At 45.4% G+C, this 26,862-nt stretch overlaps 1 protein-coding gene across 3 annotated transcripts in view; it reads right to left on the bottom strand.

The window, feature by feature from the left end:
- CAPN9 (calpain 9) overlaps positions 1-26,862 on the bottom strand; it is a 54,034-nt gene that overhangs the window by 26,912 nt on the left and 260 nt on the right. For 2 of the 3 annotated variants that reach the window (XM_037811028.1, XM_037811037.1), the window contains exons 2-7: positions 16,810-16,879; positions 14,533-14,651; positions 7,798-7,931; positions 5,471-5,639; positions 3,764-3,847; positions 1,338-1,423 (exon numbers count right to left, since the gene is read on the bottom strand). In XM_037811028.1, coding sequence (XP_037666956.1) covers positions 1,338-1,423; positions 3,764-3,847; positions 5,471-5,639; positions 7,798-7,931; positions 14,533-14,651; positions 16,810-16,879 — 662 coding nt within the window. The remainder of the gene's footprint in view (positions 1-1,337; positions 1,424-3,763; positions 3,848-5,470; positions 5,640-7,797; positions 7,932-14,532; positions 14,652-16,809; positions 16,880-26,862) is intronic. The other variant, XM_037811047.1, reaches the window with a different exon arrangement.

Raw genomic sequence — 26,862 nt, 5'->3', positions numbered from 1 at the left:
TTATTTCACTCAGCACAGCGATCTCCAGGCTCATCCATGATCCTGCCGCCAGGAGAGCAGCCCAGCAGGGACTCAGAACCACGACCTGCTCTCCGTCACCCCTGGATGTTGTTTTCAGCTTGTTTCCAGTTTTGACTCCCAGTTAAAAATATGCTTCCTCTATTACTGTCTCTGTGTATTTCCCAGGAAAAGAAAAAAAATGGCTGTTTTCCTTTTATAGATGGCTTTATCGAATCCAAGGAACACTACAAGTCTTACCATGCTATGAAGCAATCTCATTAATTTTGGTTTCAGTATTTCTCTGTTCTTTCTATTTCTGCTGGGAGGAGGCCAATCTTTTCCCTGCAATGATACTGGTCGGTCTAAATCAGTCTTTGTGGCAATGCCCCTCAGTTCTGAGAAGGCAGAAGCCAGAGAAAAGGAGAAGGAGGAGGGACAAGAGCAGCGAGGAGGATGATGGCCAGCCCTGGTGTCCGCAGCTCTGCCCTAAGGCTAGAGTCTGGCTGATGAACACACTGACACACGGATGGCTGGTGCCCTGGCAGCTTTGTCTGAACTGAGGACAAATACTTCAGCTATGGACTTGCTCCCAGAGCCTCAGGAGCCATGGACGGGGCAAGGAAGGACAGCAGAGGGCCTGGCCAAGGGTGGAGGGGGTGGAGGGGAACCAGCTCAGGGACAGCACTGCCACACACCCACCGAAATGTCCTGATGTGCAGTCACAGTGGCGAACCACACCGGGGGCACTTCCCAAGGGATGAGTAGGGAGCCCATGTCAGAAAAGCAGACATGTCTTTATAATTGGGGGTGCAGACAAATAACCTCAGTTAACTGCTCTGTAACAGGATGAATCTCCCGTTCCACTTCCTCTGTTTCTCTACTGGGCCCCTGGGCCTCTGGCCAGTGGTCAGTGGCCACTGGGGAGAACCTTATAGCTACCTGCTGGGCAGTCTTTTAAGGATACTCGTTGCCACCTTACCCACCCCATCCAAACATATACCCACACCTGCATGCACAACTGCTTACTGGAGCTGCTCATAATTTAATTGGAGATAAAGCCCTCCATGGTATTAAATACCCTCATGAATGCAGTACATTCATGGACATAAATACAATTGCATGAAAAGTTAAGGAGCTGCTATAAGGTTGACTGACGGGGGCCCTGAGGGCCAAAGGGGAGGATGTAAGAGATCCCCAGAAGCAGGACAGGATACTGAATAAGAGCTGGAGGAGAACCGAGGTCAAAGAGCCCCCACTTGACACTCTTGCTTGCAGCCAGCCCCAGGAAGCAGCAAGGAGGCTGGAAACAGCCAGGGGGATGGGACAGCACTACTGACTTGTCACTCCAGGACCCGTTCCATTCAACCTGGCCCCATGGATTCCGGACTCGGATGAGCTCCATGTTTTGGCCTCGGAAGTTTACCTAGAAGGGAAAGGCGACAGGGGAATGTGAGATGACGAATGTAGCACAGATTTGGCTACCGGTGCATGGACTCCAGAGGGTTTCACTCTGCGATAAGCATGCTCGGGGCTGGTTTTAGTTTCTTGGCTAAAACACAGCAGCATGATAACCCCATTTAATCCTCTCAGAGGCAAAAGCTAAAGGCATTTAAAAACTCATTAATTCTTAAGTAACCCTTGGAATTTTCTGGTTCCCCTCAAAGATCATTGTTAGCATTACACATATTTTATTAATCATCCCAGAATAGTTATGCTGTGTCTGGGAAATAAAGTTGACGTGTAATTAACAAGAAACTAGTTCACATGAATCTTCAAACAGATGTGTTTTCTCTCTAGATCCCAGTCTCTCTGGAAACAGGGACCAACTTTATCTGTGTATCCTCAGCATCTAGCACAGTGAAAGGTTAAAAAATCGTCCTCAAAAATATCTGTGGAACTATAGCTGAATTTTCTTCACCCTTAGCATCCTACTCACAGATGAATGATAAGAATGTAAATCCCTACCTGGGAATTTAAACAACAATAATAAACAAAAACAGTTTTCAAAATCTTGATTAATTCCAATAGCTCCCCCCCCCCCCTTTTATGTGTCATGTAAGGACCCCTGCTGTTCAGTGACAACCCTGAAACAGGCAGGACCCCCAGTCAGTAAAGAAAGAGTCAACCATGAACTTAATGCTCTGTCCTCACCCAGGAAAGAGGACCAAGGCATTTCAGAAAGATTTTGTTAGGAAAGATAATGGGAGTAAAAGGCTTTTATTTGTCAACTAACCAAAAATTTGAGCTGGTCAAAGTATTTTATCCTCTTTGTATTTGGCATAAGTTGTATATTTGATTTATAAAAATAATTCAAGTAATATAGCCACTATAGGGTATAAGGTGTGGCTTGCAATTCATCATTTAAGAGGATCATTGATGCGAAAAGTTTGGGGAAGGTAAGTTCCTTGTATACTGAGTGGAAGCAAAAGCCATCTCACCAAGACAATGAGAAATTTCTGTTGTTACTTGGAGTAGTATTTAGAAGATCTAATATAAATAAAAACATGCCTACAAGTGATCAGCAAGGCATGTACAGACAGGGGAGGAAGATAAAAACAATCAAAGCAAATAGCTATAATTCCCAAAGAATCCCCAAAGAATCCAGACGCAAGTCTTCTACAAACCAGGGCTGAGACTTGAGCATGAGAGGCTGGTAGTGGGCAATGACAGGCCTCTGGGCTTTGCTGAGCTTGAATTTGAGAGGGAGTAACTCATGGCTTCTCACTTTTCTCTTTCACTGACTACTCCTCCTTTATTTTTGTTAAGCATCCCTTAAGGATCTCTGCTCCCAACCAAGCACCCACTAGAAATCAGGGTGGTTCTCTAATTAGTTCCACCCTGGAATACAGCTGCGGAGAATGGGACTGATGTGGGATTCAGGAAGAAAAGACAAGACAAGGCTCCCAAATCTGCTAAAAATTTTGGCTATTAAAAAAAACAAACCAAACAAACAGAAAATAATTGTTGGCAGGGATGTGGAGAAAATGGAACCCTTGTGCATTGTGGATGCAACAAAATGTGCAATTGCTGTGGAAAACAGTTTGGTGTTCCCCCAAAAGTTAAACATAGAATTATATGACCCGGTAATTCCTCTTCTAGGTATACACCCCAGAAAGTTGAAAACAGGAACTCAAACAGGTACTTGTACATGAATGTTCTTAGCAGCATTATTCGCAATAGCCAAAAGGTAGAAGCAACCCAAGTGTCCATCAATAGATGAATGCATAAACAAAATGTGGTATATGCATACAGTGGAATATTATTCAGTCACAAAAAGGAATGAAGTTTGGATCCATGTTACAACATGGATGAATCTTGAAAACATGATGTTGAGTGAAATAATTCAGACACAAAAGGACAAATATTGTATGATCTCACTTATATGAAATACCCAGAATAAGCAAATTCTTATTGTTGATTAGTGGTTACCCAGGGCAGGGTGGTGGAGGTGGGGAGTAGATGGAGAGTTATTTATCAATGGGTATAGACTTTCTGTATGCTTAAAAATGGTTAAAATGGGAAAATTTGTATTACACACACATATATAAGTTACCACAATTAAAAAAAATGTTTGGTGCTGTGGTGGAATCCCATGGATTCTCTTTCTCTTTCCTGTCTTGCTGTTTTGAATTACAGCCTGTCTTCTTCAGAGGAGACATTCTCTGGAAGTGCTGTTTAAATTGTGATGCACTAAATAAGTATAAGGGACTAGTGTTATCAGGTCTGTCCCTGTAGCCTGTCAACAGGGGTTAATGTCACCTACCTGATCAATTCCCGTTACAGTGTAGGCATGGCCCTTAATCAGACCAAAAGATGTTCGGGCTTCTGATTCTGCAGCATTTCTGACCTAAAACATGGAAAGAGCAATGTTAGACACATTGTCTAAGTCAAGCCTTCCCTGCCCTGCTAGGCCCAACTCTAAGCCTGACCCCATCACACTCTCCAAGCCCCTTCTTCTGCTCCCTGGGTTAGGGCTGCGTGTAGAGCATATAAAATGGTTCAACAGAGAATCCTGAAGATATTTAACAGTGACTCATAGAAAGCCCAAGCCTCTTCCCAGGGTGGGAGACCCCCATTCTTAGCTCAGACTTCAATGAAGAGTTTACTTTTTCTGCTCCTAAAGAGAACAATTTGGCCATCACCATCCTGTAGCATCGCATGAGAGTAAAGACACAATCACACACAGAAGAGATTCCAGGATGCACATAACAATATGACGTGCAACTCTAGGTCACAAATTTGAAAATGCAGAGGGAATGGATGATCTAACAGCAAAGAATAAGTTCCGGAAATTAATTCAAGAGGAACTAGAAAACATGAACAGATTTTTAAAAATAGGTGAGGTAAAATTATATGTATTTTTATGCATAAAAATTAGAAAAAAATATGGTTCTATTTTGTGCTGGTTTGGATGTATTATATCCCCCAAAATGCCATGTTCTTTGATACAATCTTGTGGGGCAGAGGTATTAGTGTTGATTAGGTCGGAATCCTTTAATTGAGTGTTTCCATGGAGATGTGATTCAATCAACTGTGGGCAAGACCTTTGATTGGATAATTTCCATGGAGGTGTTACCCCACCCATTCAGGGTGGACCTTAATTAAATCACTGGAGCCATGTAAACGAGCTGATAAACAGAAGGAACTTAGCACTTCAACTTAGAGAGACATTTTGAAGATGGCCGTTGAAAGCAGACTTTTGTTTTGGAGAAGCTAGGAGAGGACAAAACTCCCCAAGAGCAACATTTTGAAGAATGCATGGGAGCTGAGTGGAGCTGGAACACAACCTGGGATCAGCAGACACCAGCCACCTGCCTTCCCAGCTGACAGAGGTTTTCCAGATGCCATTGGCCATCCTTCAGTGGAGGTACCCTATTGCTGATGCCTTACCTTGGACACTTTCTGGCCTTAAGACTGTAACTTTGTAACCAAATAAACCCCTTTTATAAAAAGCCAATCCATTTCTGGTATTGTGCATTCTGGTAGCATTAGCAAACCGGAACATATTTCTACCTACTTGATATAATTTTTCATGATTTATTAAATGAAAAACAAGTTTCAAAACAGTACATAGTATGATTCCATTTTAGCAACCCCTCCTCCATATTTGTGCATGCTCCTATTTGTGCGTGCTCATATTTGTATGAGCAAGGAGAGAGTGTGAAGGAAAACACACCAGACCGTCTTTAGGTGAGACTGGAGGAGTGGGGCAAGGGTAGGAAGTGGTGGAGGCAGATAATAAATGTGTCTTTATGTATCTCAGGATTGGTTCACAGGATACAGCAAGTATATTTTACCTTCCTAATGTGAAAAACATTAAAGAAAACCTTTCGTTTTAATTAAAATAAATAAACATTGCTAGCCCCACCCCCGTCTCCATCCCCACCCCGGACGGGCTGCCCCTCCCTCTGCGGCCAGGGCGCCTGCTCAGCGCCGAGGGAGGGAAAGAGGGGAAGAGTGAGTGACTTACATCAATGGAACAGCCCACCAGAGAGCCCCTCTTCAAGGCCTTCTCAAGAATCTCATAGAAGTCCTCTGGAGCCTCTTTAGTCTCAAAGGTCTCTGCTACGCCCCCGGTGAAGTCTTCCATGGCCTCGATGGCGCTGCCTCCCTTGAGGGCCTCATAGCTCCCATTGAGCCTGGAAGGGCAGTAACAAGGCACGGAAACTGCTGCAGGGAACAGGAGAGACCGCCAGGTGGCGCCCCGCGGCCATCGCGGCAGGAATTATATACTTAAGAGTGTTTTATCACATTCTGCATTCCATTCTGGAATTTCCAACTTTCTAAATGATTTTTTTTTTAATTTGCATACATTAATGTTCACTCTTGATGCTGTAAAGTTCTATGAGTTTGACAAATGCATAGTGTCATGTATTCATCACTACAGTACCATACAGAATAATTTCACCTCCCTAAAAAATTCCCTTGTGCTTTATCTGTTCCAGCCACCCCTCAGACTTCTGGAAACCACTGATTTTTTTTACCATTGCTATAGTTTTGCCTTTCTCAGAATGCCATATAATGGGAAACATACAGTATGTAGCCTTTTAAGACTGGCTTCTTTCACGTAGCAGTATGCATTTATCCATGTCTTTTCATGGCTTGATACTTCATTTCTTTTTATTGTTGACTAATATTCCATTGTATGAATGTACTATAGTTTGTTCATCCATTCACCCTGAAGGACATCTTGGTTGCTTTTTGGGCGATTATGAATAACAGTGCCATAAACATTCGAATGCAGGTGTTTGTGTGGACATGAGTCCACCTAGGTGCCTGATAGTGGATCATATATGGTGAGAATATGGGTAGGTTTATAAGAAATGACAAATTGTCTTTCAAAATGGCTGTACCACTTTTGCATTCCCACCAACAGTGAATACCTATTGCTTCACATGGTATTGGGACTGCTGGGTTTCTGAATTTTAAGCATTCTAATAGGTGTGCAGGATCTCATAGTTTTAATTTGCAATCCCTAATGACAAATGATGTTGAGCATCTTTCCCTGTGCTTATTTGCCATCTGCATAGCTTTTTTGGTGAGGTATCCTCCCAATCATTTTTGACCTTTTATAATGACCAAAATATAAACAAAGCTTTCCTTTTCAGGAAGCCTATACATTCTTCTTCTCTCTGAGATAAAGGCAGAGCCTAGTTATCCCTCTAACCTTACCCTTCATATCGCTGTTGAAGACCACAGCCTGGAGTGCCCTGGCCCAAGCCTTTTGCAAGCTGCAGTTCAAAGATTTACCTTGCTGGACTCACTGAAAATGAAACACCCCCAACCCCCTGCATCAGAGAGAAGAGAATCTGGTGTTGGAGTAGATCCCCCAGAGCTCCCCTGAGGGTGGTGCCTCCCAATTCCCCTGGAAGGAGTGTCCCTTCCCCACTCAAGCCTGTACAGGGACACTGAGGGTGTTTGTGCAGCCCCTGGGTCTGCCTTAATGTTTGGGGTGGGGCAGGTGTTGCAAGGGGGTACATCTTTGGTTCTACTCTGATGGCTTTAATTCTGTCCTATTGATTTCAGGATTAACTTAACCTCAGTTTACCTTTACTTCATTTTGCCATTTTTATACCCCACTTAGAGACAAAGATTGGCACAACCACCCTTCTTTATTCTTGTCTCTGAGAGGACAGGACTCTGCTGGCCTGAAGATTCAGGCAGGTCTGCATGTCCTCTAGAGGGTAGAGACTGAGACTCTCCCAGGAGAGCTCTGCCCTCTGAGGACAGGCTTCAAGCTCCTGTGGACTTTTGCTGTCAAAAGGAGAGTCCCAGCTCTCCTTCCATCATCAAGCTGGTGGGGCTAACAATCAAGAAAGCCCAAGGAACTGAGGCCATCTGATTGGTGTTCAAAAATCAGTGTCTCTATAGCCATGTATTTCAGTTGCCCAAGTGTTTGAGCCATGACAGTGTTTGGTGGGGATATCTGAAGAACCAAGAGTTTCATTGGCATATCCAGAATTTCTGTCCATTTACACTCCCAGCTCTCCTTGCATCATCTCTTCCAAAAGCAGATTTATGATGCAGGGGAGAAAGGGGGCACATGTTGCAATGTGCCAGAGGATGGGTTATATTTAGGCTTGTCATTGGAAAACTGTTTGGATTCTCCTTGCCTGAGCCCCGAGGAGAGGGACCTTGCGTGCCTTTCCTGGTACACCCTGACCCTCAGTTTTCTCTGTCCCCACACCTGGCCTCCTCCTCCTCCATAGAAGATCTGTGAAAAGGCCTCCTGGGGAATGGAGACCAGGCTTCCTGAGACAGGGAGACCTCTGGGAGCTCAGGGAAGCCAACACTCACTTGGCATAGGCTTTTTCCAACAAGGCGCTCCAGAACTCATTGTTGTCAGCAGAATGAAGGAAAACCAAGCGGTCCCTGAAGGTGGGCAGTCGGTCATCCACCACCACGTCCAGCCACTCATTGTGCTGCCAGAACTGTTACCCAGGAAGGAGACAGAAATTAATAAGGGGAGTCACACATGAGGTCTGGGCCTTATTGTAAATATTTATCGTATTTTTTCCCCTGACCAAACCTCCCACTTAGTCTTGAGGAAAATCCCACATGGGTTCCATGATGGGGCCACTTAGATTTCATCCACTTAACCATGAATGGTGCATTCTACTGTCACTGACATTGGCCCAAAGACTCAGTTTCAACCTATCAAATCCTGGGTAAGAGAGCAGAGCAGGAGTTGCAGTCAAAGACAGTCTACCATGCTCTGAATTAGTTGTTCTTTTTTTCTTGTTTTTTTTGGAGGGGAGGGGGGATTGGCAGGGAAAGAATTTTGATGAAGTATGTGGGGTCTGGTTTTTCTGTCATGCAACCCAGCTCTATTATCCTCTACCCCACAGTTTGAGGCTTCTATCTCAGGTCTCCCTTGATCTTTGTTTCCTTTTTGCTCATAGATAAAGCAATATCAACATATGCATTCAGTTTGGGGGGTTCCCACATACAGGGACGCTATATTGAGACAAGTGGACTTGATAGTTCCCGTGTGCCAACTGTAAAATGAGGGGGTGGTGCGTGTGTGTGTGTGTGTGTGTGTGTGTGTGTGTGTGTGTGTGTGTAGTCCCCAGGGAATAGGGTGGAAGCAGGAACTAAGTCAAGAAAGATGCTATGTTTCTCTACCCTTCCTGTTATTATGCATGGACCCCATGTCCTCTCCATTCCATCTCATTCCGTTGGATTGAGAGAGACTCTCAGGTAACAGCGAGGTGTAAGAAGAAAGAGAAGATTAAGAGGTGCAGTGGCATGGAAGCCACTTATTTACGGCTTTGCTGTGGTGTCCTGAGCATTTCTTGACACCAGGGCTTAACTCCAATCAGAATCAGCCAGCCTGAGGTGTGTTTATTAGAGAAGTTGTAGGTTTACAGAAAAATCATGCATCAAGTACATATACCACCCTTATATTAACACCATGTATTAGTGTAATACACTTGTTACAATTAAAGAAAGAATATTTTTATAATTGTATTATTAACTGTAGTCCATGGTTCACTTTATGATCCATTGTGCTGTGTAGTCCTATGGATGTTTTAAATTTTTCTATTATAGTAACATGTAGACAACCTAAAATTTCCCCTTTTAACCACAATCAAATACATAAGTCAGTGCTGTTAATTACATTCACAGTATTGTACAACCATCCCCACTATCCACTACCAAATTTTTCCATCATCCCAAACAGAAAATCTGTACAATTTAACCATTAACTCCCCATTCCCTACACCCACTTCAGTCCCAGGTAACCTATATTCTAGTTTATGACTCTACGGATTTGCTTATCCTAATTATTTTTTATCAGTGAGATTATACAGTATTTGTCCTTTTGTGTCTGGCTTATTTCACTCAACATGATGTCTCATGTATCAGAACTTCATTCCTTTTTTATGGCTGAATAATATTTCATTGTGTGTATACACCACATTTTGTTTATCCATTCATTGGTTGATGGACACTTGGGTTGCTTCCATCTTTTGGCAATTGTGAATAATGCTGCTATGAACATTGGTGTGCAAATATCTGTTTGATACCTGTTTTCAATTTTGGGGGGGATATATCTAGAAGTGGGACTGTCAGATCATATGATAATTCTATATTTAACTTTTTGAGGAACCACCAAACTATCTTCTACAGTGGCTGCACCATTTTACATTACCACCAATCATGAATGAGTGTTCCTATTTCTCCACACTTGAAATTTTCCCCTCCAACACTTGAAATTTTCCATATTTTTAATAGTGGCTATTGCAATGGATGTGAAATGTGTGTATCTCATTACGGTTTTGATTTGCATTTCTCTAATGGCTAATGATGTTGAGCATCTTTTTATGTGCTTTTTCACCATTTGTATCTTCTTTGGAGAAAAGTCTATTCAAGCCTTTTGCCCATTTTTAAAATGAGGTTGTTTTTCATTTTGTTGTTGAATTGTAGGATTTCTTTATATATTCTGGATATTGATACCTTATTGGATATCTGGTTTCCAAATACTTTCTACCATTGTGTAGGTTGTCATTTTACTTCCATGATAAGGTCCTTTGATGCACAAAAGTTTTTAATTTTGATGAAGTCCCATTTATCTTTTTTTTTTCTTTTGTTACTTCTGCTTTGGATATAAAATCTAAGAAACTATTGCCTAATGCAAGGTCATGAGGATATTTCCTTATGTTTTCTTCTGGGAGTTTTATAGTTCTGGTTCTTACATTTAGGTCTTTGATCCATCTTGAGTTGATTTTTGTATATGGTGTGAGGTAGGGGTCCACCTTCATTCTTTTGCATATCCACTTTTCCCAGCTCCATTTGTTGAAGAGACTATTCTTTCCCAACTGAGTGGGCTTGGCCCTCTGTCAAAATTCAGTTGGCCATAAATGTGAGAGTTGATTTCTAAACTCTCAATTAATTCCATTGGTCTGTATGTCTATCCTTGTGCTTAGCCATGACGTTTTGATTACAGTGGCTTTCTAATAAGTCTGTGTGTGGGTGTGTATGTGTAATAAGTTTTAAGATTGGGAAGTGTGAGTCCTCAAACTTTGTTCTTTTTCAAGGTGGCATTGGATATTTGTGGCCCCTTACCCTTCCAGATGAATTTGATGATTGGCTTTTCCATTTATGCAAAGAAGGCTGTTTGAATTTGGATTGAGATTGCATTGAATCTGTAAACTGCTTTGGGCAGAATCAACGTCTTAGCAATATTTAGTCTTCTAATCCATGAACAGGGAACTTCCTTCCATTTATTTAGGTCTTCTTTGATTCCTTTAGCAATGTTTTCTAGTTTTTAGTGTACGAGTTCTTTACATTCTTGGTTAGATTTATTCCTAGACATTTGAATTTTTTAGTTGCTATATTGTAAATGGAATTTTTTTTATTGATTTCTTCTTCCAACTGTTCATTACTAGTGTAGAGAAACACTACTGATTTTGGAGTGTTGATCTTATACCCCACCACTTTGCTGAATTCATTTAGTAGCTCTAGGAGATTTGTTGTGGATTTTTCAGGATTTTTTGTAGGATCATGTCATCTGCAAATAGGGAAAGTTTTACTTCTTTCTTTCTATTTGGGTGCCTTTTATTTCTTTTTTTCTTGCTTAATTGTTCTGGCTAGAACTTCCAGTACACTGTTGGATAACAGTGGTGACAGTGAGCATCCTGACTTTAGTAGGAACACTTTCAGTCTTTCACGGTTAAGTGTGATGTTGGCAGTGGGTTTTTCATATATGCCCTTTATCATGTTGAGGAAGTTTCCTTCTACTCCTAGCTTTCAAAGTATATTTATTAAGAAGGGGTGCTGGGTTTTGTCAAATGCCTTTTCTGTGTCAATTGAGAAGACCAAATATTTTTTCCTTTGTTCTATTAATGTGGTGTATTACATTAATTGGTTTTCCTATGTTAAACCACCCTTGCATACCTGGGATAAATCCCACCTGATCTCAATGTATAATTCTTTTGATGTGCTCTTGGATTTGGTATGCTAGTATTTTGTTGAGGATGTTTGTATCTATATTCTTAAGAGATACTGATCTGTAATTTTCTTGTGTATCTTTATCTGGCATTAGTATAAACCTGATCTTGGCCTTGTAGAATGAGTTAGGGAGTGTTCCCTCCTATTCAGTTTTTTGGAAGAGTTTAAGCAGGATTGGCACTTACTCTTCTCAGAATGTTTGGTAAAATTCCCCTGTGAAGCCATATGTCCCTGGGTTTTTCTTTGTTGGGAAGTTTATGATGACTGATTCAATCTCTATAAGTTAATTGGTTTTTTTGAAATTAATCTATTTCTTCTTGAGTCAGGGTAAGTAGTTTGTGTGTTTCTAAGACGTGTTTGTGTTTAAAGAGGCATTTCCCCAGGTTCTCGGTAATGGGCCCCTAATGGTCAATGTGCTGGGGGGCAGCGAGTGTGGCCACTCTCCCCCAGCGGCTTCCCTCAGGCACCCCACACCTCCTGACAGATGCGCTGGGCCTGCTTGTATTGCTCACTTCAGGCTACCTTGGTGGCATCTGTGGTTTCGAGTTCAGGAGCGGCACTATTTGGGCAGGTGTTAAATGTCCCTGCCTGGCCTCCAGCTTTCTGGAGGGTGGAGAAGCAGTGACTCCAGCTGGCCTTCAGCTGGGATGGGCCGGGCTGAGAACAGAGTCCCGAAGAGGTGACCACGGAGATGACTCCATCTGCCCAGGGCATTGCTGACCTGGGTCACCCAAACACCTGTACTTTGGGTGAGGGACCGGAAAGGAGCAAGAAGGATGGAGATTTATTTCCAGTGCTCCTCTTCCCACCAAGGCTGAGAAGGGGAGACACAGTGAGTGTTGTCATTTGGTGTCAGAGTGTAACTGACAGGGACTCATCAGGACCAACACCCCTATCACCAGAGGGCAAAACGCAAGTGCACTGGGAGCCAGAAACCTGGGTTCTAGGCCTGGTTTTTCTTAGTGACCTTGGATAAGTCACTTCCCCTCTCTGGGGACTCAGTACTGGTGAAATGAGGACAATAAACGATTGTCGAGTTCCCTCCCAGCTCTGACATCCTACGAGATGCAGAAGGACACTGTTCACTCAGGGAGCTCCAAATCAGATGGTGGTGGCAGTTCCAGTTTAGAAGCAGCAGTGCTATTGGATTTGCTGTGTTTAAATACCCCCACCACCACCCTGCCACCCTGTATGTCCAAGAGAGATGGTGATTGACCAGATGCTAATGGCCCATGTAACGGGTGTTTAGGGTATCAGCGGAAGCCTGAGGGAGGGGAGGGGAGACAGCCAGGCTGTGGCAGGTCAGTAGGGGAGGAGGGGAGGAGTCTCCACCTAGGCCAGACACAGCTCTCATCACAAGGCCAACACTCTCAGCAGGTGCCAAGGAGGCCCCTCACTCCTATTCCTCATGTCTGAGTGTAGAGAGTAATTCCTTGAGTTTCACATTGCCTTCTCTTGGTCTCTGCTCTTGAAACAGTTCTGTGTTATCAGTTCCTGAGACCTAAGAGAATATCTATTTGTCAGACTGCTGACCTCAGTGATTAAAGGGATCAGGGCGGGACCCCAGCTTGGTGGCCTGAGTGGAGCAGGTGACAGTGGTGAGGGCAGAAGGTAAAGGAACACCCACCTCAAACCTGGCACTGTGGTGACACCTAATGCACTTTACCATCTAGTTCTTAGGAAACTCAGCAGGGTAGATATTATCTCCTATTATCATATTAGTACACCAAGGCTCAATTTCACTAAGAAAACTGCCCAAGACCCCCCATTTAAATAAGTAGAAGAGGTGGGTTTCAATATCTAATTGGACTCTATGCAAGGACTGGGTGTGGAGGAGAGAGAGGATGGGTTGGGGGGGCTTCCACATTGTGTCCCTATCTGTGTCATGTGTGAGTGTGCTAGTACACGCCCCCCACGTGATTCCAGCAGACGTGGTCTCTGTGTTTCACTTGGCTCCTTTTTTTATTCTTTTTCTTCTTCTTCCCTTTTTTTTTTTTTTTTTTTACAATCTGTAAACATTTTATTCCAACCTAAAACACAGTCATTTAACTATCTTTTGATTTAAGGCCAAGGACCTTTTTTGGAGGGGGATGTTTCTCCCATCTTTCTTCCATAAACCACACTCGCTGGCTATAATTTCCAGATTTGGTGGTGTTAAAGCAAACCAGGATGCAAAGGCACATATGAAGAAATCTGGGCCCAGCATCCTTCCAAATGTTTTCAATGGCCCCTTCTATCACACACCTGATCTAACTCAGACCCTCTTGGCCTCGACTCACTTGTTCCAGCCGCTGCTCCTGAGACTGCAATATGTGGACTCTGCAAACTTCCTACACAGCCCGACAGCCCCTCGTTCACATCGGGCTGCCCCAGGTACCCCTGCCTTAAGGTGAAGTCGCCTTGTGTAATCTGGAAATGCAGGGGAGTTGGATTCTGGGAGTGAGCTTTTGATGAGTGGCAGATAAGAGCTGGAGGACAGGAAATTCTTCCCCCCTTTCTCCCTAACATCTGCCATGAGATGCACTTTATGTTGCTTCTCAGAAGTTTGCCCATGAGATTACGTGTTCAGCTGCACGTGCTTGACAGCGCAGCTTCACGTCGGGTTTCCCCTGCTCTACTTCACTCCTATTGCTTTTCATTCTTGCTTTCTCTCTCAGCTGTTTAAAAAGGCTCACTCAAGGTCTCCAAATTTATATTTTCTTGGTAAGGAGAAACTCTCCGTTTTTGAGAAATAATCCAGGTCCCCAGAGATATAATTGTTTTAAGCAATTTGTGCTTAAAGTCCAAGAAATGCCAAATAATAAAACCATTAACAAATAAACATCTAGATTTACCAGAATATCACATAAAAGCTGACTGTATAGTTTATGATAGGATTCGCCATAGATGTCACTAACGCTCTTCAAGTGCATTTAGATACGATTCCATTACAAAGTGTGGTTTTCATGTAATGTTTAGAACCACAGCTCTCACACGGGCAAGGTACGCCTGCTAGGGTTGCCAAGCAACGTGAAGATGCACGTGGTGTCAGGCTGAGCCCCAAAGAGGCAGACCCGCTGGACCAGGGTTCCCTCTTACCTGGAAATGGAACATCCCAGCATAACCGGGGCCAAAGCTTTGATCCTGGGGGAGGACTCTCGACAGCGCTTTCTCGTTAAGTGTAAGGGAGGCAATGGCAGCTAATAACCAGCAGTCGCCTGCAAAATGAAAACCATAAATCACCATTTTCATCACTAATTCACAGTAAATGGGAAAACTATATGCCAGAAAGAGATGTGGAGACTTCCAGATGTGGCCACATCTTTTCTGCATTTTAGAAAATGCTAACCAATACTTCTGTCTTCCCTTCTGTCCCCCTCCCTGCTCTTCTCCTACCCCCTTTGTCACAAACAGCTGTCATTTTCTTGGCGATGCTAAAGGACATGCTTACTTGGGTTTCAACCATATGGCTCTGTTATGCATCAACTCGGTGAAATTCCATCGAGGAGCAAGGCTGCATATGCTAGTGTCAGTGACGGCTGCATGAGCAGACACGTCAAGGCTGCCTCCCCCAAACCCACAGCACTTGGGGGTCCTCAGGAATAGTCCCCCTATGTGCCTAGGAGCACATTTCTGGGGTTGATGCCTCCCCCCACCGGACTCAGTTTAGTTATAGGTCATAGCAGTTTGCTGGGCATTTGCTTTCCATTATTCTGCATTTTCAAGATTTGTTGACTAATCTACTGATTCCCAAACTGTGTCTTCATGTTAACACACATCTGGAGGAAACCTAAAAAGTGAAGTCAAACATCAAAGAGCATTTTGTCTATGTTGTCCCAAACACCTACACGTATCCGTCTGCCCTCACTGAGAGTAGACTAAGACCTCATGTGTACCTAGCAGTGTTTTCAGTGCTGCTTATGAAATATGTGCAAGCAGGTATAAGGATGTATTCATTTAATGGATGGGGCTTCTTAGCTTTCTGCCAGATGTCTTTGTTGTTAGTAGCACAGCATCATTGGAACTCAAGACCCCATCACACTCAGCTTGGCTTCCTCAAAGTTCACATTTCTGGAAAGTACCATTGATCAATTTCCAGCACATTCTCTGGACTTTGGACATAATAACATGGCCCCTTTCTGGTTGTTGTACACAGGCAAGAGAGAATCACAGAGGACATAAAGTCAAGAAAGCTACTTCTGAATAACTCTATTTCTGGTCTTGCCTGGCACTACACCCCCAGTCCGAGCGGAGTCAAGGTGGTTTTGGTTTCTAATGCATTGGCTGTTCTATAGAAACTTCAGGTCCTGCTTTTGGGAGACACTTATAGGAAAATGACACCGGCTAGAGACTTTGATGACCATTTGTTCAGCAAACTTCACTGAATGCCTCCCAGGAGGCAGGCACTGGGCTGGGCACGGAGGATACAGAGATGAGTAAGGCATGGTCTCTGCTTTCAGCATGGGGATGGCTGGGCCCAGCCAGTCTAAGAGGGTGACCAGAACCTTCTCCACCCTCCTCTTCAAGTTACAGCTTTGCCCCATTGTGGAAAATGTGTTTCTTTTCCTGTCTGGAGAGTGTGACACCTCATTTCTGTTCAGCGCAGATCGCCATGAACTTTTGAAAGGGGAGATTCAGAAGCCAATATCCTTTATGTAATTTAAAAGAAATGGAAAAACTCAACAGCAAATAAGATTGCCTTTGTCTCTGTTGGGCCTGTGCAGATGGATGGGATTTGGCACCCCAGGGCTGTGCCCAAGAGGAGGTGCCCACAGAAGCTTGTTGGACGGCTGCCTGGGTACTGGTATTTAGCGGGATGCTACCGGTGAGAAGCACGCAAGGTCCAGGCCATGTTCTAGGTCTTATTTTGGGTGACAGGCTCAAGGGTGTTCATTGGGTTACAGCTTTCATAACTTACACAAGTTCTGTGTCGTACTTAGATGTAATAAAAATGTTACAAAATAATATTTGAAAACCACCAACAACTTGGTTAAATACAAGGTGGTAATTCCAAACACATGTTTACATCAGTGTGACAAACCAAAACTTGGAAAAGCTAAAGAACCCCTAGCATGATTTTCTTTTGAATAGTAATGTAGGTATATGGTGGAGTGGGGGGAACTCAGAGGAAGATTGGGATGGAAAAAATAATGTGCTCGGCATCCAGGGGGCCCCATTCACAGGGGAGTGGTCCAACAGACTTGGGAGGGAAGAAGAAGAAGGGGTGACCTCCCCGCCACCCCTGTGTCCCCACAGGCATGCAGGAGCCCTGTGCTGCTGGGGCTGCGGCTCAGAGGCTCCGCCCGCGGAGCTCCGACGGGGTGGTCCGACCCGGCCTTACCTCCTCTCCACCACCCTCCGTCTTACCACACTTACCAAGCTCTCCTTGGCAGATATCAGTCCTGGTGGCACCTCCAAGAATGAATTCTGGGTTTTCCACTATTTCCTGGAAGAAGGAGAGCTTTATTAATGCGATGCCTGCCGCGGAGAGGGCCAGTAGGTTGGCGACGGCTCAGGGTCTCTCTCCTTTTTCTGAGCGGAAGGGCGTCAGGTCCTATATTTGATTTTTTTTCCTGTGGAGGGGCATTAAGAGGTGAAAGGCTGCCGTGGCACTATGCCTCGGGCAAACCTGGGGTCTCTGGTAAGCATCTCCCCTCAATTCCCCAGACCCCAGGAGACACCATCCCGTCAGCTCTGCTGAGCAGCTGCTCGCTGCATCCTCTGGACAAACAGACCCACATGCTATCTGGCTGCAGAGTGAGACGTCAGCCACGTGTTTAGGATGTTCATCTGCGCTCAGGCACCGGGAGTCAGAGGCTGTGGACTCGCATCTCGGCGCTACCATTTAAAGCGTGGTGTCAAAAATGTGGCTTACGAGGGGTGACAAAGTAATTGGGAAAGCCATATGGACCACACTCCCCTTTGTCCAGTGTATGGAAGGATGAGTAGAAAAATGGGGGAAGAAAAAAAAAAGGGCACCCAGTGTTCTTTTTTACTTCAATTGTTCTTTTTCACTTTAATTTTTGTTATTATTTTTGTGTGTGTGGTGATGAAAATGTCAAAAATTAATTTTGGTGATGAATGCACAACTATATAATGGTACTGTAAACAATTGAATGTACACTTTGTATAACTGCATGGTATGTGAATATATCTCAATAAAAATGAACTTTTAAAAAAATAAATAAATAAAGCATGGGGTCCTCTTTGGGCTTCAACTTCCTCATCCTAAAATGAGGTTAGGAATACATGCTCCACAGGCTGGTGGCTTGTGCTTTGGATTAAAAACCAATTCCCAGTCCCCACCCACCCAGCCATTTTTTAAAAATAATTTTTTCATTTCACGCACATACACACATACATATGTATCTGAATAATATAATATTCATACATATTTATATACACCTAATATATACCTAAATATACCTATACACCTAAATGCATAGTATTGCATTTATAATGCTATGATATATAATATGGGAATATATGTAAGACATTAAACAAAAAAGTTTTAAAACAATTACATAAATTTCATACATTCTTTCCATTTGTTTTGAGATGCTAGGCTCCACTCCTGGCATTGGGATATAGCAGTGAGCAAGAGAAATGGAGTCCCTGTCCTCGTGGAGCTTATGTTCGACTGGGGGAGGCAGACAATAAACAAGTAAGCAAATACACACACTCAAGGAGTGATCAGAGCTAGGATAAAAAGTACTGAGGTAAGATGGGGCTATTTTAGAAGGAGCGCTCAGGGAGGGCCTCTGTGAGAAGCTGGCAGGTGAGCTGAGACCTGATTGAAGGGAGGGAGCCACGTGAAGAGCCAGGAGAGGACATTACAAATGAAACAAGATAGAGATGAACGTTCTGGCACATGGCAGATGCGTGATCATTTTAACTGAATCTGAATGGAGGATGAGTAAGGAACTTTTCTCCACCTATTTCCAGAAACCAGGGCTGAGGAAGGAGCTCAGTCTGGAGGCTGAATCTTCATACTGGTATTTGGACAGATGTCAGTGGGGGAGAAGTCAAGCTAGTAGCCCTGCCGGGGAGACCTCTGCCCTTGAGGTGTTTTGCGTCAAGCTTCCCAGGAACCCTGCTTCCCCTCTGATCTTGTATCTCAAAGAATCACCTGGAGGGGACAGATTTCTTTGAAGTCAAGGGGAGTTCCTATAGGACAACGGGCTAAAGTGAAAAATGATGCATGTCCTCTTTGCATCCTCTTTGTCAGCCTCACAGAGTAACGGATACCCAGAGCATATGCCCAAAGAACGTTGCATGGATTTATTGGGATTTTGCACATTCAAGTATGTTCAGCCATTGGATGCACCGCAAGCTCAGATCTGGTAGAGATACAAAACCCTGAATGCTCAATCTTACTCTTCAACGTCTCACACATGTCATTGCATTCCCGTTCTCAGTTCCTCATAGCCTTTGGGTTATTTTTATTAAATTGCCCTAATTTCCAATATGCTATTGCCTGGCAGGAAGGTCATCTGAAGGTGAGGGAGACAGCTCCTCGCGCCAGGTTTCCTCAACTGTTTCTTCAGTCATTGACTTGCATCTTCTGCTCCTTTCCATCTATAAAATGAGGCACAGTGTTACTCTCCCTTTTCTCCTTGACCTTGTCTCCCAAGGGCATTTGCAGACAGCTTGGAGCTTGGCACCATGGAGAGGTGCAAACCAGAAGAAGAGGCCCCAGCAGGGGCCCTGCCCCTGATCAACACATCATCTAACTTCTCTAGGGCTGCATCCTCACGTATAAGGTGAGAGAGTTCTGGGACCACATTCCTCCAACTCAGATTCTGGGCTTGTTGCAGAATAGGCATGGAAGCCCCTGTCCCAAAGGGAACCCGAAGAGTCACCACAGTCCTCTGTGCTTCATTTGTCCAGTTCCCATCAGGGGAATTGATCAATGGCCCTAATAAGGGACGGTCAGCTGTAATTTCTGACCCTTGCTACAATTTCCCAAAACGGACTCTGAAAGCCAGCAGAGATCCAGCGGGATCCCTGTTCCTGGGCCTCCTGGTGGCCAGATAATCTCTGCTTGTGGGGACCTGGCCTCCTTCCCGCCTTTACTGCCCCCCACCCCCGCCCCCAAACTTCTGCCAGCCTATTCCTGCCAACTGTGCCTGCAGCTGTCACCTCCTCCCAGCTCCTTTCTTTCAATTGGTTGTTTTTGTTCAGGATTTTATAAAATCTTATCAAACGAGGAGAAAAATTTAAAAAAGGAGAAAACTCATAAATTATCACCAAATGAACACAGATTAGCCAGCAGGTGTGAACTGGTGAGATACTTGCATGTGCTGTGGGCACCTGGTTAAATGTCTGTGTGTCATGTAACAGTGCGTGCTGGACAGATGTGGGTCCTGTGTGTGTTGAAGGCATGTGACTCGCCTAGGTAAGCCCAGGTGTGCACCCAGGCATACGCTCCACGTGTATGTTTGTTGCATGTGTACTTCGAGTACACTATGTTTGTACATGGGTGTACTGCTTAGGTGTGTGTACAATCGTTTAGTGAAATGTTGGAGGCTGAGGGCGAGGGTTACCTGGAACTACAGTCCTGTTACAGGATGATCGTAGGGATCACAATAAACATGAAATGAACCCAGACTGCTGCTCGATGTCCCTGGAGGCCCCAGGAGAGAGGCAGACCCCTTGGCACAACCAGGTGGTTTCTGCATGAAGGGCTGAGGATCCCGGAATGTTTGCTTTCAGGGTAAATTCTGTTTACCTTGTAAATCATCAGGGGCTCAGCCAAAGACAGACTTTTCCCTACTAAGTAATACTTTTTAAAAAGGGAGAAACCATGTTGCAAACAAGGTTTGGAGATGCTAGACCCTGGCGATTAATAGCTCAAAGCTGATCCCTGCCATGCGCCCAGGGCTGTGGCAGTGTGTGTGGGGTCCTGGTGACTGTTCCAGAGGAGCCTGGGTTCCCCTGAGGGAGAGAAGCAACTCACAGGACCACCAAGACCACCCTGCAGGAGAGGATACAGCCCATGGTAAACAGAGTGCACAGACTGTGGTGGTGCTGGCGGGAGCTGTTCACAGGGGCTGCAGTGCTGGACGGCTTCCTGGAGGAGGTGGCCCAGGATTAGGCTGAGAAGTGGGTGAAGGAATTGCATTTGAAGAAACTGCAAGGACGAAGATGGGTGTAGGCAGATGGATAGAGAGTGGGGGAGAGACAGGAGGCCAAGGCATTTCTTAGTTGAGGAAGTCAGGCTGCAGGCTCAGGAACACATGGGCTCAGGCTATAAGAAAAAGTCCTGGACTGGAAAGTGCCACCCTTCCCATTCAGGCTGGGTTGGGGGAAAACCAGGTTGTCTATACATCCTCTTCTTCGTCTATACACATACATCCTTAGGGACACAGTCCCCTCAAGGAGGCCATGTACAGACCACGTTCTGCAACCTACCAGGGAATATTCCAGCTTTTCTTTAAGCTGATCACATAACTCCCTCTGTCCACCCAGTGCCTTCCTTGCCCTGGTTTCCCTCCATGCTTTGATGTCCCCTTAGCTTTCCTGATTCCAGCTGCTCCTGCATTTCACTCCGCCCTCCCAACCCTCTCCAAACACTGCTGTGTTTGACAAGAAGGTGGTGCTGCTGGAGCAGGCACCGTGTATGTGCTGAGCAGAAGGGCCAGCAGCACCCAAGCCACCGAGGGGGCGGCCGCTCTCGCTGTGCCTTCTGGAGAGTGACCAGCAACCCTTATGAATCCCTGGCTGTGCTCCCACACTCAGAGACCCTAGACCTCTGCACTTCCAGAGGAAAATCAACCCCTACCCCATAGTCCTCTTTGCTCCTCATTTTATAGACATCTATAAGATATAATGCAAAGTCTCCAGCTCCCCAGAATAGGAAGTAGATGAAAGTGTGCTTCTGGGAACGAGGACATGGGGGACAATCTCAGTTACAGGCAAAGGAAAGGGGAGAGCAGATGCTGAAAATGATTGCACAGGAAGGACAGCAATGCAATAGCGCTGAGTTATATGGGCAAACGGGGCTGCTCAGCTCTAGGCTGGGATGGCTGGATGAGGAAGGGACCACCAGGGCTGGGTAGAGGGGGCTGGGCTGTGGGGCCGGGGGGCCCTTGTTGCAAGGGGCAGTGGGGCAGGGTGGATCCCTGTTGGATGGAGGCCTGTTGGGTGCAGCGAAGTGAGGAGAACCCTAGTAAAGATGACAGTCTCCCATAAGCCGAGGTCTGAGATGCTGGAATCCCTCGGCGTGTCCAGGTGGCCCTAGTTCCAGGAAAGGAGATCTCTGTGGGTGGAAACAGAGGTGCCTCCTCTCCTGCTTGTGTGTGTCAAGCTTTTATCTCAGAGAAATTCCACCTTCTTTATAGTGAAAGGGGTCAAACTTCTTAGCAAAGAGAGGTGAATCCTAGGCTTTCTGGCAGGTTCGCTTATTTCCCCAGGTACAGAGTTACACTTTATACCTGGGGATTTCAGTGACCCTCAAATAGCCTGAAAGATTGGGTGGCCTTCTCAGGATGGGGAAAGAATTAGGTTAGGTTACAATTATAGCAATAGAAATAATAATAACTGACATTCATTATTTAAAGGACAGGCTCCTTTCTGAGTGCTTTGCATATTTTGACCCAGATGATCCTCACAACAACGCTATAAGGTGGGTTGTATTATTATCCCCTTTTAATGGAAGAGAAAACTGAGGTTCTGTGGTGGGGCTGTGATGTGCTGCGCTGCTTAGATCCCCTTCAGGAAGGAAGGCCTGGCTCCCCACCTGCTGGGAGGCAGCCCTCCGCGGCCAGCCCTCTTTGGGGATTGCTAAAGAAAATTACCTTGCCCTGGTTCATGCCTTCTTTCACGGGCATCCACCTCCGATGACTGGGGGTATAAACAAGGAGTTGGCCCTGTGAGCTCAATCCAGGACAACTCTGAGGGTCCATCCCAGCCCCAGAGCACCCCTCGCAATTGGCTGAGGCTTTCACCGGGATGATGTCACGATCAGTCACTCCCTTTGCCTCATCCTGATTCCTTCTCTTGCCTTCCACAGGTGTTGATCCTATGAGGACATGCTAATAAACACCCTCCATGTTGCTCTTTGACTTGGAGTCTTTTTCCCGGGGAGAAGGTCCTGTGGCTGGTAAGTGGCATTGCTCTCAGGTGGGAGGGAGCTGCCATTTTCTGCCTGAAGGGACACTTCTGTCTGAAGTCTGGCCACAGGTGTCATAGGTGGGGTAAGTGCTCAGCCCTCCCTGCCCTCAGAATAGCAACATCCACCAACAGCCACCTTTTGCTTTCAAGGCCAATGAGAGGTGCTCCCCACTCAATAAGGACACAATTTATTAATGAGCATAATGGCCAGTGCCCACATTCTGGAGGCACTGGCTTAGATAGCCTGGATTATAACCCTGCACCACCATTTACTGGCTGTGTGACATCAGTCACCTCAACCACTGAGCATTGGTTTCTCCTTCAGTAGAATGGGATGATAATAACATCAAGCTCACAGGGTTGTTTGGGATCAAGTGCTATAACCCTGGTAAATATCAAATGTTGTTTGGGACATAGAAATGCTTGGCTCTTGTCATTGTTTGGATGAGCCAGATGATGTGCTGAGGCTAAGGATACAGTACGGGACAGATACAGGCCCCCTGCCCTCCCAGAAGACTTATGCTGTACTGGGGGACACAGGCTACACAGATTGTTATATTAATATGGCATAAGTGTTGGAATAAAGGCAACTAAGTGTCTTGGGGGAATAAAGAAGTCTGCATAGAAGAGGTGACTAAGGATGAGTTAAAGTTTTCCGAGAAAAGAAGGGCCTTCCAGACAGATGGAACCTGCAGGCAGGAAACACCATAGCACGTGGTAGGAGGGTCTGTGAGGACAGAGCATGAGTGTAAGGTGTGTGTAGAGGGCGAGGGGTAGGAGGCGAGGCTGCACACATGGGCAGGAGCTTGCTGGGAGCCTGTGCTTTATTCTTAGGCAACAGGCAGTGAACAGAGGACTTTAGGGAGGGCTGCCATGATTCCCTGGCAGCATGGCTCAAAGGAGCTGAAACTGCCTACAGGGAGACCAGCTGGGAGGTAAGGGAGCTATTGGAATTTCTCGGAAGATGGCTTAAACATTATGTGATAACTTTGTCAGACTTAGGAAAATACTAGAGAACCAGTGGCAACTTACACAAGAACCAGGGCAGAATGGCAGTGAATGAGCCTGACTTAGGAGTCAGAGGCTCCCGAAACGTCTCTTCCCAGTTCAGTTGCCATCTCTGGTGCCTGAGCACGGCAATTTCCCTGTGAACCTTCAAGAGCAACTGGTTTAATAAGTGAATGGCCCGGGAAAGTTTCCTGAGTTCTTTAGGTCTCAAGTTTTTAATCTTTAAAATGAAACCAATTTCAAGATTTGAGTTGGTAAAAATTAAAAATAAGTTGGAATTCAAATTTTTAAAAATAATCCCTTGTCCACCATGTGACTCTGATGCACTTAATTTTCTCTTGGTTGACTTAAAAATTTTTTTTGCTCTGCACCCCTTTGGGGAGGATGAGCAGTGATTAAAGGAAAGCTAAAGGAAGACTGACTTAAGCTTCCTATACATAGAAATCTGCCTTATGTGTCAGGGATTCACCTGCCACATTTGTCCCCCCAGTCTCAGCAGAGGCTTCTGATCTCTGCAAAAGGATGAGAGTTTCATATCAAAAGCTGGGTCTTTCCTATCAGAAACTCATGACTTCTGGTCTACCCCATGACATCCATCTCCTTCTGCCCATCTCTCCAGGTACCTTCCAACAGGCCCTATCTGTGCCTAACACAGCAGTAGCCAGCAACATGCTTGTGTATTGATCTTGTTCATTTTCCATGAATATTATCTCATTACTATTAGTGCATCCACTTAAATGACTAGCACAGGATCAGCCAACACAGAGCATCTGTATTATCAGTATGTGCAAAATGATGTGCCCATGGCAAACGTCACCACTGAATCACAGCCCTGTTCTCCACTCCTCAGCAGTGCCCCATGCAATTATTACAAATTAGTGAGATTTAGCACTCAACGTGAAAGCCATTTGCCATTCTGGGCCTAGTTCCGTGAGGCCTCGATGCCCATTAGAGGCAGACATGTGGGCCAGGGTTTCTGACTCCATTTATCTGACCCTCAGGCACAGAATGGAATTTCCAGGCTGTGGCTCCATCTCCCCTTGACAGTCAAAATTCACGTACACACGGTGACTGTCCCCACAGGCTAGGGGAGGGAGCAGGGGCGTCCCTGGACAGGTTCCCGGGGGCGGAACCACACTTTAGGGCTAGAAAAGGATCACCCGCAATTTCCTGGCAACCACAGCAGGGGAGGGTAGGAGGTGAGGAAGGAGTGGTAGTGCAAAAGCGAGGGTGAGATAAAGGGCAGTACTGCAGGGGTTGGAGGAGCAGAGGGGTCAACTTCCCTGCAAATCTGTATCCTGCTGCTCCCCACACCCTTGGGAATCCCCTCAGCTAAAAATGTACCCACAGCACACAGCCTAATGCAGACACCAATGTTTTCATTTGCTCACGTGCTGAGGGCAGACAATAAATCCTGGGAGCCACAAAAGGGTCTGAGCAGGGTCCCTCAGAGGCTGCTATTTTGTGTCCTTTAAATTTAAATTTTATTTTGGAAATATGCTTTTTCTTATTTAGCAGAGTTTGGTCTATCCTGGCAATTAAGTGCATTCCCAGCACACGATTGATGCCAGTGTGTTGACCTCTGTTTTATTGGGCACATGCTGAAAACCAAAAATTGATTTTCGAGAGGGACTTTAGATTATCACGAGAAAGGCGCCTAGGAGACAGAGCCATGTGACTACTTTGGGGTCTCGTTGATCAGCCCAGATCTACTAACATCCACTGAATGCTTATTATTATTTCTCCCATTTTATGGCCCCTGGATGTGACTTGATGTGTTATTGTTATGTGAAAATCAATGGCCTGAGTAGATGAAGGCTGAGGCACATGCACACACTCGCACACACGTGACATTCACACACACACACTGATATGCAACATTGACACATGCAACACACATACATGCTCACTCATGCATGCACACATATACACACACAACACATATATACACACACAGGACACACACACACTCTCACACATGCACACACTTACCTACACATGCAGCACAGAGAGAGCCTACACTAGGAAATAGCAATAAATAGCAATAAAGAGCCACTATTTAAATGGCAGCTTAGGTGTACTTTGGGCCTGTCCCTGAAAAACCCAGAGGCTTTTGTGGTTTTAAATTAAAAAGATGTTATAGATTTAAGCCACTGACATTATTTTAATGTGAGAAGATAGACAGGTAGAATAGAGAGGCAGATCTGGTGAATCCTGGGCAGCTCATGAGTAAGATGAGATTCAGAGCTAATAACCATGGAAGTAATAACAGTAACAAGAATAAAATAAAAGCTGTCATTACTGAAAACCTCTGTGTGCCAGACATTGGGCCCACATTAGTCATTTAATATGGTACAATAATCCTCCAATTAATCATTATTGCTCCCATTTTACAGGCAAGGAGACCGAGGCTCAGGGAAGTTAAGTGATGTGCCCGCACTCACGTAACCAATTAGTGGCAGAGTGGGACCAGCCTTCAGGGTCTCTCCCCTGGGTCTGGTGCCCTTTATACTGCCCCTCCACACCTGTAAGCAGCTTGTCCCCATGGGACACTCCCAAGCCAGTAGCCACTCAGAGGGAATGAGCACCAGTCATGCTGGGTGGGAGGCAGGGCCCTGACTAATCCAGCATGGCAAATATTGACACTTGTCCCAGGCTCCAGCTGGTGCCTCTGGGGACTCATCCCCTTTAGACTGTTGGGGGTGGGGCAGCACTGGCTCCCACCCACCCAGGACCCTCTCAATGCATGCTTCTGGGAGAAAACCCCTGCCTCCCTTGCATTTCATTCATCACCCATTGGAAGGTAGAACTTACTATGAGTTAAGTGTTCATCTACCCTCCCAGAAAAAGGGCACGGAAGGTGGTGGACGGTGCTCTGGGCCAGAAGCTACTGACCACTCTACAAACCTTAGTCCAGTGTCATCAACTACATGGGGAGTCTGAGCTGTTTCCCACCACATCTCTGCGTTTGTTTGGCCTTGAATTCCCGTGGAAGGTGCTCCTGAGATTTTCCTTTTCGATAAAGCAAATTATCCAAAGCTCTGACTCCCGTTCACCGCCTGCTGACAAGATCCTCTCTGACTCAAGACCCCTGCCTGGACAGAAGCCAGAAAGCTGCAGATGGGGGCATGGGGTGCAGGCAGACACCCTGGAGCCCCACCCAGCGCATCTGAGGTCTGCTGCCTCCAAACCCCAAAGCTGCACAGACTAGACTTGATTTTGAAGTCGGGTTTGTCTGTGGCCCACCCCTCCCAGGCACTTCTTTCCCGGCTTCCCCCTCCTCCAGGAGCTTGTCACCCTCTCCCA

Source organism: Choloepus didactylus, chromosome 2, assembly GCF_015220235.1.
Source record: "Choloepus didactylus isolate mChoDid1 chromosome 2, mChoDid1.pri, whole genome shotgun sequence".
Lineage (NCBI taxonomy): Eukaryota > Metazoa > Chordata > Mammalia > Pilosa > Megalonychidae > Choloepus > Choloepus didactylus.
The sequence above is the reverse complement of the archived record's forward strand: the minus strand, read 5'-3'. Positions and strand labels throughout refer to the sequence as shown.